Below are 15,702 nucleotides of genomic sequence, written 5' to 3'. Positions count from 1 at the left end.
GCTGTAATGTATGTTTGGTGATAAAGGCTTCTTCTTCTAAAAACAGAATAAAAAACCCTAGAGGGATTGATGATTGTGGAGGTCACGTGGCAATCATACATCGGTGCTTTCAAAAAACCCCCTTTTCCCCGAATCCTCATTAAAACGTGGAGGTTCATTAAAAAGCATACCATTTTCAGAGGTTGTTCTTTGTAATACAGACGAAGAGGCAGAACGCATAAGATATCATTTTAAAAAGTTGATCTATCCCAGTGTGCGAGGTTCAGGCCAGCGGAAAACTCCCTGCGACGACGTGAGGAAGAAACCTGCGAGGATCCAGACAGAAACCTGACTCTGCTGAGATGAGACAAGTGTGTCGAAAGGATTTGAAATCCTTGTGAAATGCGAGCACCGGGTGAGTGCCGGGGATCGATGTAATCAGATTTAACGACGTAACTGTACGGTTCAATGAGTCATCGCGCAGGAAGCCGCCGCTAGGACGTGTGAGATCACCTTTCAGTCTGAGACGCGTTCACGCAGGTGACTCACGTGTGCCGATGAGTCAGTGTCGCTTGTACAGTACGACTTGTTTCTATAGTAGGTTTCACACACGTCGCTCATCCTTCACACTCAGCTCTGACTGTGTAGACACTCACTGGCTAGACACTCACCTGCCACTTTATTAGGAACATTCTCCTTCCTGCGGTTATGCAACCAGTCATGTGACCACAGTGCAACCAGTAAACCTAGTATTAGTGTTGACTTAGTCATGTCCTGTAGAAAGTTAAAGCAGCGATCCCGAGCTTTGTCTGATTCAGGAAACTAGATTCTGACGTCAAAATAAGCCAAAGTTTAAATCCTGACTAAGCTGCAAGGACACAAACTCTGAGTCTAATACCTTATTTACATGTCACATGCACACAACACACACAAACACACTCATATACATCTAGTTTACATGAAACGTGCTCCTATTAATGCAGGCGATGAAGAACGAGGGAAAAGGTTCAGTAGTGATCGTAAGGAAGTCCAGAGGAAAGGATTAATCACGCAGATCGGTTCATCCTGCATTCACACACACACACGCCGTGATTTCGATCTCTGCGAGTCTGTGCTACAAAGTCAGCAGTAGCTATTCCTTGGTTGCCATAGTAACAGTGTTTATCAGCGGGTGGAGCAGCTAGCATTCCACGTCGGTTTTCTTGCGGCTAAAATAAAAGGAGATTCGGTGTTTGTGTATAAAATTATCTGCATCATATCATACAAGATGAAAGAGAAGCAGCGTGTGCTCTTCGTCACGGATCACATGCGCTCTTCTCTCCCATTGGCAGCCAGTCGCTCTGCATTTGCATCAAGTGCAACTTTTCTGGAGTTTGTCACGTCGCTGGACACAAACACATCTACTAGCTAGAAGTAGCAGGTCGCATTGAAAATGAATAATTTATTACTTTTTTTAAATAAAACTGTTCATGGCCAAAACCGGATAGAAAACTGAACTGCTTTCTGTTCTCACTTGTAAGTACTTTTTTTTTTCTTTTATGTTTTGATTCAACTCCAATAGATCATTCAAGCTCTTATTTCTTAAAAAGCACTAAACTAAAACTAAACGTTTTATGAAATTAAACACTTTGAATTGACAGACATCCATCTGTCCAGCTGTACATCCAAAGGAATAACAAACTGAGTAATCATCCACGCCTGTGCAGCTTTTTTACTACCTTAGATTTTATTGTGTGTGAGATCATGAGTGTTATTTCCTGCTTTTTTTTTTTTTTTTTTATTACTTATGTTTAATACACAGTAAATGTTTCACCAAGTGTCTTTCCCCGTGATCTTTTATTCTCACTAGACTCCTGATTATTGTAACTCCCTGTCATTTTCCAGTACTCTTCGTTCCGCATAAATAATTCACATTCATTTTTTTCACTCGCTAATTGTGTTAGGTTCAGCTTGTTTTCCTAACTGGTCCTAATTTAAACAAAGCGTTCAGACGCTTCGTCTCTGCACACACGTAGCGGCCCCATGGAAAATGTCCTGCAGACAAATTGATAGAAAAGACCAACCAGTGTGAGTTTGCTCCTACATGTGAGGTCATTGAGTTGCACTACACACTGTGCGGAGGTCCAGCAACAGAAATAAAGCACCATGTAGATGATCAAACCTTCTGGTTCTCAGCGTATGGAAGTTGGTTTACATGCTTTAACTTCCACCGAGATGTTTTTAAAGACTCGTATAACTAAGTCACATGCGTATAAAATCAAACCGAGCATCAAAATTCAAAGAGGTTTATAAATAAGGTCCAAGGTGATTAAGCTTGATGATTTAAATCAGTAAAGCCAGGGTGCTGGTTATTGGGAGGCTCCTTGCCATGGCTGGTTGGAGGGTTGCTGGTTGCTGTGGCGTAATCTTCCTGCTGTGACCCTTTGCCCCTGTAACATCTTGGCCTCACCTGAAACCTGCAAAAGTGAACCCAGCGGCAGGAAAGTATTTTAAAGTATTTAAAAAATTTTTCCAGAAAGCCATCAAGCTGCAAAGCGGAGCACCTGGAGTTTGCTCCAAGCTCCACGATCGGAACGCTGATTAGTGCTGGTTTTCATACAGATGCTTCCAGATGAAGACTTTCAGGTGCAAACTTTTGGTGGAAAAAAACGTTTTGTTTTTGGACGCAGGTTCTCACGGTTCTTCCAGCACTGCTCTGAAGGGAAAAATGAATAGTCTGATGGGAATCTACATTGGGTCATCGTCAGGTCAGGCATGGACCTCGGACCAGAACTGCTTTGGAGATCACTTTTCTGAGCAGTGTGGAATAAAGAGAGAGAACGACTTGTTTGGTGGATATTTTGCTGAACTTTAGTGTCTAATAAGAATCAGGGAAGTAAATGAGGCTTAATGTGCTGTTCCAGGAACAACTCTGAGTAACAGTACTATTATAAGGCTATGTGTATGATTACACACACACACACACACACACACACACAGACAGAGGCTAGTTTTTAATTACTAGTGAAGTATTCCTTTATGCCTACATCTAGCTTATCATTAATCCTTTTTACAGAGAGATTTGAGATGTAAAGTGCTTGTCATGTTTTTCTTTTTTTTTTTTTTTAAATACAGCAAGAAATCCGGTCCTACTTGATCTTCTGGCAAGTGTGTTTTCTGTCACCTCTTGTGATTAGATGAACTTGATTTTATCTCTTGATTAAAGATGAACTTCCAACCAGTGCAGAAACTAGCCAACAAACTGTTTTTTTGTGGTAAACTGAGATACTTGACGGTAATTTCAGCCGGTTCAGGCTGTGGGGTCTGTGGGGTCTGTGGGGTCTGTGGGGTCTGTGGGGTCTGTAGGGTCTGTGGGGTTTGTAGAGTCTGTGGGGTCTTTAGGGTCTGTGGGGTCTGTAGAGTCTGTGGGGACTGTGGGGACTGTGGGGTCTGTGGAGTCTGTGAGTCTGTGCTGTGAGAGATTTCTAAGATCAGGAAAGTTTTACACCGGATTCCATCGAGCGGTCCGGCTGTTTCCGAGTCCTCGAGTCCCCTGAGCTGATAAATGTCAGTCTCTCATGGGTGACCAGCAGCCTGCACTCTCCAACAGTTTTCCATCTGTCTCCATGTATTTTTAGTTGTTTACTCTTTTGTCCCCCCCCCCCCCTCTCTTCTCTGTACTTCTTGAGTTAATTGAAGTCAGAGCTTCATAAGGGACGTTAAACAGAGCTGTGGTATTTGCACATGTATATCTCCCACATCCACTGCCAGTAAAGATGTTTAGGTCTGACGGATCTACGGAGTCTCTGATTGGCTGTGGAAATTAGTTTGCCGCACTTTTTTTCCCTTTTACAGCGCCTGCAATTAAAATAGTTTTCATACCAGCTCTGAAACCCTGACAGACCTGCAGACGTGTTTGTGTAGATTGCACAACCCTGATTGTTATTTTAAGACTGCTAATCATTTTTGTTTTGCTAGCCAGACTGCTAATATTGCTAATAGAGTAATCTGTGGAATGAGGTGCTCTCTTCCTCTGACGTTTCAAGATCTGTGTGTGTGTGTGTGTGTGTGTAAATAATCATACATACATATATGTATATATGTGTGTGTGTGTGTGTGTGTATGGATGTAAGAATTTCAGAAAGGATGTAGAAGTCTTGCAGTAGGAGTCTTCAGACAGGAAGACGTCTTGCCTCATGACCTTCTGAGTTCGATGATAAAGCCGCTGTTTCCCAAATACTTCCCAGGTCAAGACATGATTAGTCACAGTGGCAGCATGTTGCTCCTTTTTAAGGAAAGACCACCTCTTTTTGACCCGAGAGGAACGTGTCGTGACGTGAGAGCCGCGAGCTGCTAAAAAAAAAAAAAAAAAAAATCAAGTGCAGTTTTTTTGGACAGGAGTAAAAAAAAAAAAAAAAGCAAACATCTAACTTTATCTTGATTACCTTCATAGATTTCACCTTGCTTGTCTCTCTGTCGCTCTGTCTCTCTCTCTGTCTGCTTGTCTCTCTGTCGCTCTCTCTATATCTCTCTCTCTCTGTCTCTGTCTGCTTGTCTCTCTGTCACTGTCAATCTCTCTCTCGATTCTCGATCTCTCTCTCTCTCTCTCTCTCTCTGTCTGCTTGTCTCTCTGTCGCTCTGTCAATCTCTCTCTCTCTCTCTCTGTCTGTCTGCTTGTCTCTCTGTTGCTCTGTCAATCTCTCTCTCTCTCTGTCTGCTTCTCTCTGTCAATCTCTCTCTCTCTGTCAATCTGTCTCTGTCTGCTTGTCTCTCTGTCAATCTCTCTCTCTGTCTCTGTCTGCTTGTCTCTGTCACCCTCTCTCTCTCTGTTTCTCTCTCTCTCTCTGCTTCTCTCTCTCTCTCTCTATCTGTCTGCTTCTCTCTCTCTCTCTCTCTCTCTCTGTCTGCTTCTCTCTCTCTCTCTCTCTTTCTCTCTCTCTCTCTCTCTCTCTCTCTCTCTCTCCAGTTTCAGCTTTCCTCTAACAGACAGCAGGCTAAGTGATGTGCCCTACGTCCTTATATGGTTAAAATCATGCAGGCTGAGTGGTGGACTTGCTGAGTCACTCATTCACTCACATTCTTGTGTGTAATTATTTGATGGAGATTATTTAAACAGTAGTCTTCAAAAAAAAAACACTAACATGACAAGCTTCTAATGTTTAAAATGTTTAACCGACATGCTGGAAATAGTGAGACGTGTGTGTGTGTGTGTGTGTGAGTGAGGGGTCTGCGTGTAGATTGTGTGTGTGTGTGTGTGTGTGAGTGAGGGGTCTGCGTGTAGATTGTGTGTGTGTGAGTGAGGGGTCTGCGTGTAGATTGTGTGTGTGTGTGTGTGTGTGAGTGAGGGGTCTGCGTGTAGATTGTGTGTGTGTGTGTGTGTGTGTGTGTGTGTGTGTGTGTGTGTGTGTGAGTGAGGGGTCTGCGTGTAGATTGTGTGTGTGTGAGTGAGGGGTCTGCGTGTAGATTGTGTGTGTGTGAGTGAGGGGTCTGCGTGTAGATTGTGTGTGTGTGTGTGAGTGAGGGGTCTGCGTGTAGATTGTGTGTGTGTGTGTGAGTGAGGGGTCTGCGTGTAGATTGTGTGTGTGTGTGTGAGTGAGGGGTCTGCGTGTAGATTGTGTGTGTGTGTGTGAGTGAGGGGTCTGCGTGTAGATTGTGTGTGTGTGAGTGAGGGGTCTGCGTGTAGATTGTGTGTGTGTGTGTGAGTGAGGGGTCTGCGTGTAGATTGTGTGTGTGTGTGTGAGTGAGGGGTCTGCGTGTAGATTGTGTGTGTGTGTGTGAGTGAGGGGTCTGCGTGTAGATTGTGTGTGTGTGTGTGTGTGTGTGAGTGAGGGGTCTGCGTGTAGATTGTGTGTGTGTGTGTGAGTGAGGGGTCTGTGTGTAGATGTTGTGTGTGTAGAGTGTGTGTGTGTGTGGCTTTAGGGAAGAACAGCAGAGAGATGCTGATTTTAAGCTTGACTAGGACTAAAGAAGTTCAGTAGAGAGTTGCACCACATGACTACACACAGACACACACACACACACACACACACACACACAGGTAAAGCATGTTAAGTCTACAATAGATTATGGGGATAAACACTCAGTCAGTCAGAGTCACTCTGGTTAAATCCCTGACATGTCTGTTGTCATGTGTGTGAAAGACTTCTACATCCACCATGTTGGTGTGGTCATGTGACCTACTGACCTCATTATAATCACAATAACATTAAACTTTCAACAAGATAACAATTAATTCAGGTGTTGTTCAACCACAAGGACCAACGCGTAATACCTGTAGCTCTTCCACGCCTGTCCCAGTGCATTATGGGATAGCGCAGTGTGTGTTCATGCTGCAGGATCTCAGAGGAAGGAAGGACTCATGCTTTCTTCACCTACTGCTTTATAGAAACGTTTTATAATGAGGAGGAACGAATTTTCCGCAAACAAATGTTTTATAACGTGAACTAAAATATTAATTTCACGATAATTAAACAAACTGATACTAAACCAGTGAACAGAGCTGAAGTGACTCATGATATCGAACCGGCTCTCCATTACAGTAATATAACACATTTAATAAGTCTATAACTCTTTAACTTAAAAAAACTAAACCAGAATCTTGCGCGACAGTGGATTGTAATTTATTTACTTGAGTATACAAAGAACTTTAAAGATATGTATAATAAGATATGTAATTTTTTTTTTTAAATTGTTTTTATTAAATATGTTTTTAAATTTATAATAAATTCATTAGTAATTTATTTTTATATATTATAATGATATTTATTCTTTATTATTATTATACCACTTTCATAATAATAATAATAATAATAATAATAATAATAATAATAATAATAATAATAAAAGACATTGTGGATATAACCAGGAATCATTCAAATATCCATCCCACATTTTAGGGAAGAAGAAAAGAAAGACTAATCTTACCTAATGCATAATTAATTCTAAACCTCCCAAAAATTATTATTCTTATTTGCATAATTAAAAAAAAAAAAAAAATCTCAGCTTTAATATTTTAGAAAGCCGGATGTCAAACATCGCTGAATTTTTAGAACGTTTAATTATCATGTTGTATTTCTGACACAGAATTATTTGAAGGAAACTGTGCGTTTAAACGTAACTCTGAGTTCCCCGAGCAGCAGCTCCTGTTTCCTCCTCTGTGACGTGTTCCGTCTTTACGTGCTGATATAGTTGGTGTGTTTAACTCAGCATTCAGTTGTACTGTATCTCAGGGAAACAAGCTGCAGCTTGAGCTGCCTTATCATTTCATAGGAAGGAAGGCTGATTCCAGCTCTGTGTGTGTGTGTGTGTGTGTGGAGTTGGCACGGCATCCAACAGTGACTTGGCACTCAGTCACACACATCCCTTAAAAAAAATATAAAATTACACACTCCCCCCTCTAGTGGCCTTCATTTTTGGGATGTTATTTCTTCTCCACTTCTCATCGTTCCCTCAGACAGTGTAACCGTGTGTGTATGGTGCATGTAGGGGTCAGTGACCCAAGGCAGTGGTAGCTCAAGTGATTAAGGCTCAGATTTGTTGATTGGAAAATCATGGTTCACGCCTCTGCACCGCCAAGCTGCCACCGTTGGGCCCTTAAGCAAGGCCCCCAACCTCCCCCCATGCTCCAGGGGCACTGCATCATGGCTGACCTTGTGCAAAGAAAGAATTTCACTGTGCAGAAATAAATATATGAGACTTAACTTAATCAGCAAACATTTCCATAAGAGAGGAATGACAGGAAGGATTGAAATTGTAGAAAGATCATTATTTATAATCATACTCTTCAGTGTCACGAGGATGAGGATGATGTTTCTGAGCCTGGTTCCTCTCATGGTTTCTTCCTCATATCATCTCAGGGAGTTTTTCCTCACCGCAGCTTCAGGCTTGCTCATTAGAAATTTACCATTTTAATCTTTCTCCTTTTTATTCGATATTTTTATATTCCTGTACAGCTGCTTTGAGACAATGTCCATTGTTAAAAGCGCCATATAAATATCATGAAATTGAATAGGTTTGCTCATCAAAGGGTTGCTGTATTCTGTCCAAAATAAAGTATCTGATGATATTTGAGGACAAATAAATCCGGACAGGCTTCCATCCTGACTTTTCCTGTAAGAAATCCTGAAAGAAAACAGCTTGTTGGAAAATAAATAACATCTCCTCACTGAAAAACATTATCAACAATTACCAGATTCATTTTTTAATATAGATTATTATTTTTTATTACAAGGATTAGGTTATGTGAGCCTCCTGGTGGTCCTGCGGCAGGATCCCATGCTCTCATTGCCTTGGCCCGGGTTTGATTCCTGGGCAGGGCGCTAACCCAGCCACTGAAGAGTTAACTCTCAGTGCCGGTCCCAAACCGGGGTTAAATGGGAGGGTTGCATCCGGTGTAAAATCTATACCAAATCGTAACATGCGGACCAAACGATCCGTTACAAACAACAACAAGGATTAGGTTATGTGTTGTGTCTGGCGTATCGTTACTATAGAAATATTTACATATTAGACAGAGCTTATTAATAATACAGAATAAATTTGTGACGTGCCTCAAAGCTGACACTACTGCTAGCTCCTGGCTAATCAGAATGGAGAATAATCACTCAATAAAACTTGTGTAACCTGTCTACTCTCATGTCATGTTTTTAGCTGGACACCACTGTGGACATCACCGAGCGCAGACTCATCCGCTCAGCTATCCGAGAGCTGCGGCACCGCGAGATTGAAGACCTGGAGGCTGCCCTGACCAACAAGAGATTCCGACGCGCCCCGGAGCACAGACATGACGATAAAGAAAATCAGCATCGGTAACACAACAGGATTTTTACTCAGTATGAAAACTACAAGCTGTTCTAGGTCTGTGAGCTCAGTATTATGTGGTGTTAATGCTGTGCTTGTTATGAAAAGTTTTGTTAGAATTGTCACCTTCTTTTCTGAACGGAAAATCTCGGAACAAATCGACTCTTGTCTCTGATGAGAAGAGTCGATTCATCCACCACAGAGAACGTGTTAAAGCCAAGCCCACAATCCGTCCTCTTTCTCCCACGTCCGTACGAAATATGGAGAGAATTTCACTCCTTCCTCCGCAATGACATTTTCCATTCTTATTAGTTTTCTTAGACTGGAGTTTCTACATGCCAAGAAAAACTTTCTGGTATGCGAGTGTCCAGCTGCTGAGTGCAGCACAGAGCTGTCAGTCACACACTTTACACCACTGGCAGTGTGGTAGTGTTGAAACGTGTGTGTGTGTGTGTGTGTGTTGTATATTCACAGGCCTGACTTGGCAGCATCCTTGGACGCACTTTCTCGGAAGCTTCAGGACATTCAGGACATCGATGTGCTCTCTGTGATGGTACGTACTTGCAGGAAAAAAAACATCATTGTAAACGGATCTGATCATTTCATACGCACAGACATCTGGAACATTCCTCTTAGATTTTTATAAAGAAAAGATTTCCCCAAATTCTAATAACAGCCTTTGACATATCGGCTATATGAAAGAGTCAGTAAGTTTCACTAAAATAGCAAGGAAGTACTCTCTTCTCTTCACTCTGGTTGCACAGCTTTAGGCTTATATAGTAGAACTTCTTACCATGTACAGAATTTTCCCAGAATCCTAAATCTCACCACACTATAGGGCAGTTCCTATATATACTGTACAGCTCCAGGGACAGTGTTTGAATCGGCGCTGTCTGCATTGTTGTTTTTTTCTTTAAATGTCAGCCCCAAAATACCTACTTGTATGATTTTTTTTTTATTTTTTATTCTGACGACCATGAGGGTGGTCTGATATTTTTAGGCGCCTCCGGCTAGACATGTCTGTGATTTTACGAGCGGCTTTTGCCTGCGCATGGGGAAAACGTTTTTTTTGAGCACGGCGACATACCGTATTTAGTCTTTGCACCAGAGAATAGCAAAGAGCTTTCATGCCAGATCCTTGAGAAAAGTCTCTCGCAGTGGGGTCAGAGCGGGTGTACATCTTATCACACTCAATTTGTTAAAGGGGGAAACATCTTAGCTTTTAACTGGTGGTGTAATGCTAATGTCATTCAACTCGGAATTCCCAGTTCTCAAAAAACATCCACCAGGTTTTCTGCTGTAAACTCGCCCGACCTCCCAACACACAATCAACAGTAAAAATATTCACTTGTCAGATTTGTAAATTCAGAGTTAAAGCATAATTCCGTTGCTCATCAGGTCATACTGATGGAAGAACGTGAAGAAGACCCCTGACTTCTCTTAAAAAAAACTATATTGCCAAAAGTTTTGGGACGTCTGCCTTGAATGTAAAATGGAGTTATCCCGCCCTTTACAGCTATAACAGCTTCAACTCTTCTGGGAAGACTTTCCACAAGGTTTAGGAGTGTGTTTATGGGAATTTTTGACCATTCCTCTAGAAGCGCATTTGTGAGGTCAGGCACTGATGTTGGACGAGAAGGTCTGACTCACAGTCTCTGCTCTAATTCATCCCAAAGGTGTTGTATGGGCTTAAAGGTCAGGACTCTGTACAGGCCAGTCAAGTTCCTCCACACCAAACTCGCTCATCCATGTCTCTATGGACCTTGCTTTGTGCACTGGTGTGCAGTCATGTTGGAACTAGGGATGCCACAATACTCAATATAATATTGAACCGTTCGGTATGACCTCCACGGTTCAATACGCATGAACCGCGGTTTCTCGGTTCTTTCTTTAAAACAATAATAACCAGGCGTTTTTTAAAAAAAATTTTTTTTTATTTTTTCCCCTTCATGCGCTCTATTACTCTCTGTACCTCCTGAGTGTGTTTGCCTGTACTGTATGTCCACGTGCTGAGACAGATGCACCTCCCCGTGAGTAAATATCCAATCAGTGAGCGCTAAAGTTAGGGGCGGTGACCATGCTAGCGGTGCTGGTGTCAGATTTCACTCTAACCCTGGAGAGCGGTGAAGTGAGACAGAAACATGAGGAAGCAGCTCCGTGATTCAGATCTGTGGTGTGGGGACATTTGTTGTTGACCATGATGCCGATGAAACAAAAACGCTAAACAAAAAATGACTGTGTTTAAGCAGTGTTACACACGAGTTAGATACGGACATGGAAATACTTCCAACATGACCACACATCTGCATCTCCATCACCCAGAGATATCACTGTGTGGAAGCGGGAGCCTTTTTTACTGACCTCTACAAAAAAAAAAAACGAGCAAAAAAATTGAAAACGCTTTGGTTAAAGCACAAAGTCTTGCTCTAATAACAGATAGCTTACATTACATGTTTTAGCATACATGCACAAACTATTTCAATCTCACACTGTTTTGCACTTTACACCTTACAGTCTTATTGCACTACTCATACTGCTGTTATTGTACATATTGTACATGCTGTTTTTCTACCTAACTTTTTTCTTTGAAGTTTACATTTATCTTCATGTTTATGCTCATGTTTACATCTATCTTCAGCTTATTTGCACCTTGAATATATTTGTATATTTAATAGAAATCACTGTTTACACTTACTCAGATGTATATCCATTTAGAAGTGCAATTTATTTTTCACTGGTTTATTTATATCTATTTATTTTAAGTATACTACTGGTACCATCACAAATCTGTTCTTTGTTGCACTGTAAGTACAATGTTAATACTGACGAGAGAAGAGAAATGGTATTTCGATTCCTCTGTATGTCTGCACATTTGGTGGTATTGACAATAAAGAAAACCTTGAACCTTGGACCTCGGGGGCAACAGAGTTATCTCACAGTGACCGGTCATTACAGAGCGGATTGGGAATAAAGAGCGCCGTCCTCCAAACCCGTCTCTTGTAATACAAGTCATACAAGCGCTAATTTTTATATCTCACTATTTTCAGTACACTTTCATTGTGTAAGTTAATTTTTGCATTTAAGTAAAATAAAGAGAATTGCAACTAAAACCAGTTTTTTTCTTAACATACTTACTGTTCCCGTCACCTAAACAAAGAATAATGGAAAAAAAAAACCCTTTAATTTGCCAAGCCATCCGAACCGAACTGAAAACCGTGGGTAAAAACCGCGGTATGTATTGAACCGTGGGTTAACTGTATTGTTGCATCCGTAGTTGGAACAGGAAGGGGTCATCCCCAAACTGTTTCCACAAAGTTGGGAGCATGAATTTGTCCAAAATGTCTTGGTATGAAGCTGAAGCATTAAGATTTCCTTTCACTGGAACTAAGGGACCGAGCCCAACCCCTGAAAAACAACTCCTGAATTCAATGATTTGGAGGAGTGTCCCAAAACTTTTGGCCATATAGTTTTCTGGTGCTAATCGTGCAGAAGTAATTCATGACCTTTAATTAAAATGAATAAATTAATAATAAAGAGCACTGTTAGTCATGAATAACACACACACACACAAGCTTCAGTCTGTTTTAGTGTATTTCAGATTGTTAGGTACGAGAGAAATGCTCCTGTTTTGAAACGTGTTTGATTTCTTTGTGTGCAGTTGCGTAGTAGCAAAGAGTACGAAGAGAGGAAACTCATCCGTGCCGCCATCCGCAGACTGAGAGATCAGGAGATTGAAGGTACGGACCACACACAGGCTCACGCACACACACTCACGTGCTGAATGCCTGAATAAAACATGGTGTTAGGATGAATGTACATCTGTCTGTCTGTCTGCTTTCAAGCAGGTGCACTAGAGAAGGTTCATTTAACTGGGCAGCAGATGGAGAAGCAACAAAAGCCTCAAAGAAGCTTGGAGTTGGAGGTGAGTGAATAGTGCGTGGTGATGATTGGTGTGTGGGTGTATGTGTGTGTGTGACAGACTGGCGTCCAATGTGTTCCTGCCTTATGTAGCAAAAAATATAAACATTTATTTACTCAGATAGTCAAACATCAGAATTTTTTTTTTAAATGGCAAAATGGTTGCTCCTGCTCAGAGTTGCTTCATTAATTAAAGGCTCAGGTATTTTTAGGTCTAGCTTGTTGCCTGAGTTGTAATCTTCCTGACCGAGCGTGTCGAGCTCCGTCTCTGGAATGCTGCGCCTCGTTCTGGCCGTGTTGTGCACCGTGGCTGTGTGACGGCTCTTTTAGATTCTTTTGCTTTCACATGTCTTTCTTCCTCTGGTATTTAGACACAATAATACATTTTAATGATTTTTTTTATAATACAGTGGATTATTATTAATTTTTTCAGTCTTTGGTACACCGTCAACACATTTCAGTTCACCACATAACCATGTACTGTAGAGTTTTCTATCCTCTCACAGATTAAAATCTGGTCTGAGTTCCAAGCGCTTGGGTTAATCACGTTCATTCAGACAGCTATTATAGGGTTAATACCCTGCTTCGGAAGGTTTTTCTAAAGAGAAGTATTAAGGTGTGAGCTTAACTCTCTCTCTTTCGTTTCATTTCTTTTCTTCCCCAGAAGAGAGGCTTTTATCAGTCTCTCCAGGGTTTTTTTCATGATTACACAAATGATCCCCTAACACAATGTCTCTGCTTCTTCTCAGCTTTTGAACTTCTTAGGGATTCAGTGAAGCTTTTCCATCTACAGTGTTACATTGATGGATAGGAGTCAGTACAGCACAAAAAAAACAGATATATGCTATATATAAATAGTTGTGTTGAGTTAGTGCTTGAGTAAGTGTTTAGGGAATAAGTGGATCTTCAGAGAAGGGGAATTCATCACAGTCTGAAGACCTTAATGGCAGGTGATGCTGATTCATGGCTTTAATGCATTCTCTGAATCTGGAGCTAGCCTCAAGTACTTTTAGTCTAATCCAATATCTAGTTTTACTTAAGTATGCATCACTGATAAATTCAGATCCAAGATGCTGGCTGACCATTTAGTGAGATTAAATGTTATTTTTAATTACTAAAACAAACCTGCTTGATCCTTGTCTGTTGAGCAAGATTTTGTAACAGACCTATTTAATCTGTGATGTACTATTCGGTATGTTACAAACATAATGACAGCAGCACCTTTTCCCAATTAGAAGGGAAACCTTCCTGCCCTAAAAAGCCAGACATGTCTTCAAAACTAATCTCATTACACCTTGTAGTCGACATACAATTATAGGTCACGACTAATCTTTTACAGAGCGTCTTAATCGTCCCCATTGCCCTACGTCAGTATCAGCTTTTGGCCTCAGCTCTGAATCCAAAAAACCTGATTAATGATGTGCTTTACAGACCTTTACAAACCTCAGGGCCGTGTGGTTTATTTATTTTTTTATGAAAACGATTCAAATGAGAATTAAGAGGAATGAATGAATGTGAAAGGAATCCTGTTCAGCCTCAGATTAGCGAATCATGGTGGGTTTTGACTCCAGTCTTGACTCAGAGCAGTATGTCAGATTCACCATGCTGCCTAAAGATGTGGAAAACATATTAGAAGTCTATATCTTTTGTATAAAATCTGAAATGATTTGTGAGTCAGAATTCAGAAAGTCAGCTTCCTCTTTGCTAACCTTCTTGGATTCTGACAGCTGTGGAATTGTGGGAATGCACAGAGATGGAGGACAGATACAGAGTCACAGGATGTTTGTCATACATCACTAATTACCTGTTTGATACGAGAGCTCTGTAAGCACATACAGACAGTTTCTGTGTCCGGGATTAAAACACACCTCACCGTGCTGCTGCTCTGCTAGTCATAAAGGACGTGTAGCTGGGCAATAAACCTGAAACTACAGGGTGTTAGTTAAATGCAAATTCATCAGTTAAACACAATGAAGGACAAAGGATCATTAGTGCTAAATGGTGGGCGTGTAGTATTTTACTCTCAAGGTCTGTGTTTGACATGGCCTTCTCTAAACTCTACAAATCACACTGTACTGAGTTTTAACACTCTATACTGTACTGATTTGATACTATATTGATTTAAACACACTATTATGTTGATTTGAACACATTATACTAGTTTGAACATGCTATTCTATGCTGATTTGAACATTTCTATAGTATAACACACAGGATTTTTTAAACATTATACTATATTATTGTCTATTTATTGTATCGTATAGAGATTCTATTGATTGAATCTCGTTCATTTCATTGATTAAAAAATATTTTAAAAAGAATAATTAAAAAAGTATATATACTTAGAAAAATATTTTAAAAATAATAATTAAAAAAACCCTAAATATATTTAGAAAAATATTTTTAAAATAATAATAAAAAAAAAACCCTTAATATATTTAGAAAATATATTTATAAAAAAAGAAATATACTTAGAAAATATTTTTAAAATAATAATTAAAAAAACATTAAATTTATTTAGAAAAATAATAAAAATACTAAATATATTTAGAAAAATATTTTAAAAATAATAATTTAAAAAGCCCTAAATATATTTAGAAAAATATTTTTTTGAATAATAATAAAAAAACATTTTTTAAAAATAATTTAAAAGAATCCTAAATATATTTAGAAAAATAGTTAAAATATAATAATAACAAAAATTTTTTTTATTATTTTATTCAGAAAATAAGTTTTTGATATTTGGAGAAGCAGCTATTCCTAATTTATTGTGTATTAAAAAATAATTCATTTCAAAATGTCATGATGAAGGAATAAACAGAGAATAGACATTTCAGTTCAACTATATTTACAGGAAGCTCTAAACTCCCCAAATATTCCTCTAAAAGTCCTCTGAAACATTTGTTTACTCATAACATTCATAATCTCTAACTGTAAATGAACAGCTTGAACATTCCTGAGAGGATGTTTCATTGTAATGCGAAATCTACCATCATGTCACTAGAGGCGGTCCAAATAAAATGGCAT

At 39.9% G+C, this 15,702-nt stretch overlaps 1 protein-coding gene across 8 annotated transcripts in view; it reads left to right on the top strand.

The window, feature by feature from the left end:
• smtnb (smoothelin b) overlaps nt 1–15,702 on the top strand; it is a 54,451-nt gene that overhangs the window by 4,015 nt on the left and 34,734 nt on the right. For 5 of the 8 annotated variants that reach the window (XM_058374620.1, XM_058374617.1, XM_058374616.1 and 2 more), the window contains exons 2-5: nt 8,608–8,765; nt 9,232–9,310; nt 12,416–12,494; nt 12,600–12,679. In XM_058374620.1, the coding sequence (XP_058230603.1) occupies nt 8,608–8,765; nt 9,232–9,310; nt 12,416–12,494; nt 12,600–12,679 (396 nt within the window). Of the gene's footprint in view, nt 1–1,409; nt 1,495–8,607; nt 8,766–9,231; nt 9,311–12,415; nt 12,495–12,599; nt 12,680–15,702 lie in introns of those variants that run through there. The other 3 variants (XM_058374623.1, XM_058374618.1, XM_058374622.1) reach the window with 2 other exon arrangements.

This window comes from Hemibagrus wyckioides, linkage group LG22, assembly GCF_019097595.1.
Source record: "Hemibagrus wyckioides isolate EC202008001 linkage group LG22, SWU_Hwy_1.0, whole genome shotgun sequence".
NCBI classification, from domain to species: Eukaryota; Metazoa; Chordata; class Actinopteri; order Siluriformes; family Bagridae; genus Hemibagrus; species Hemibagrus wyckioides.
This window is presented reverse-complemented; position numbering and strand designations above follow the sequence as displayed.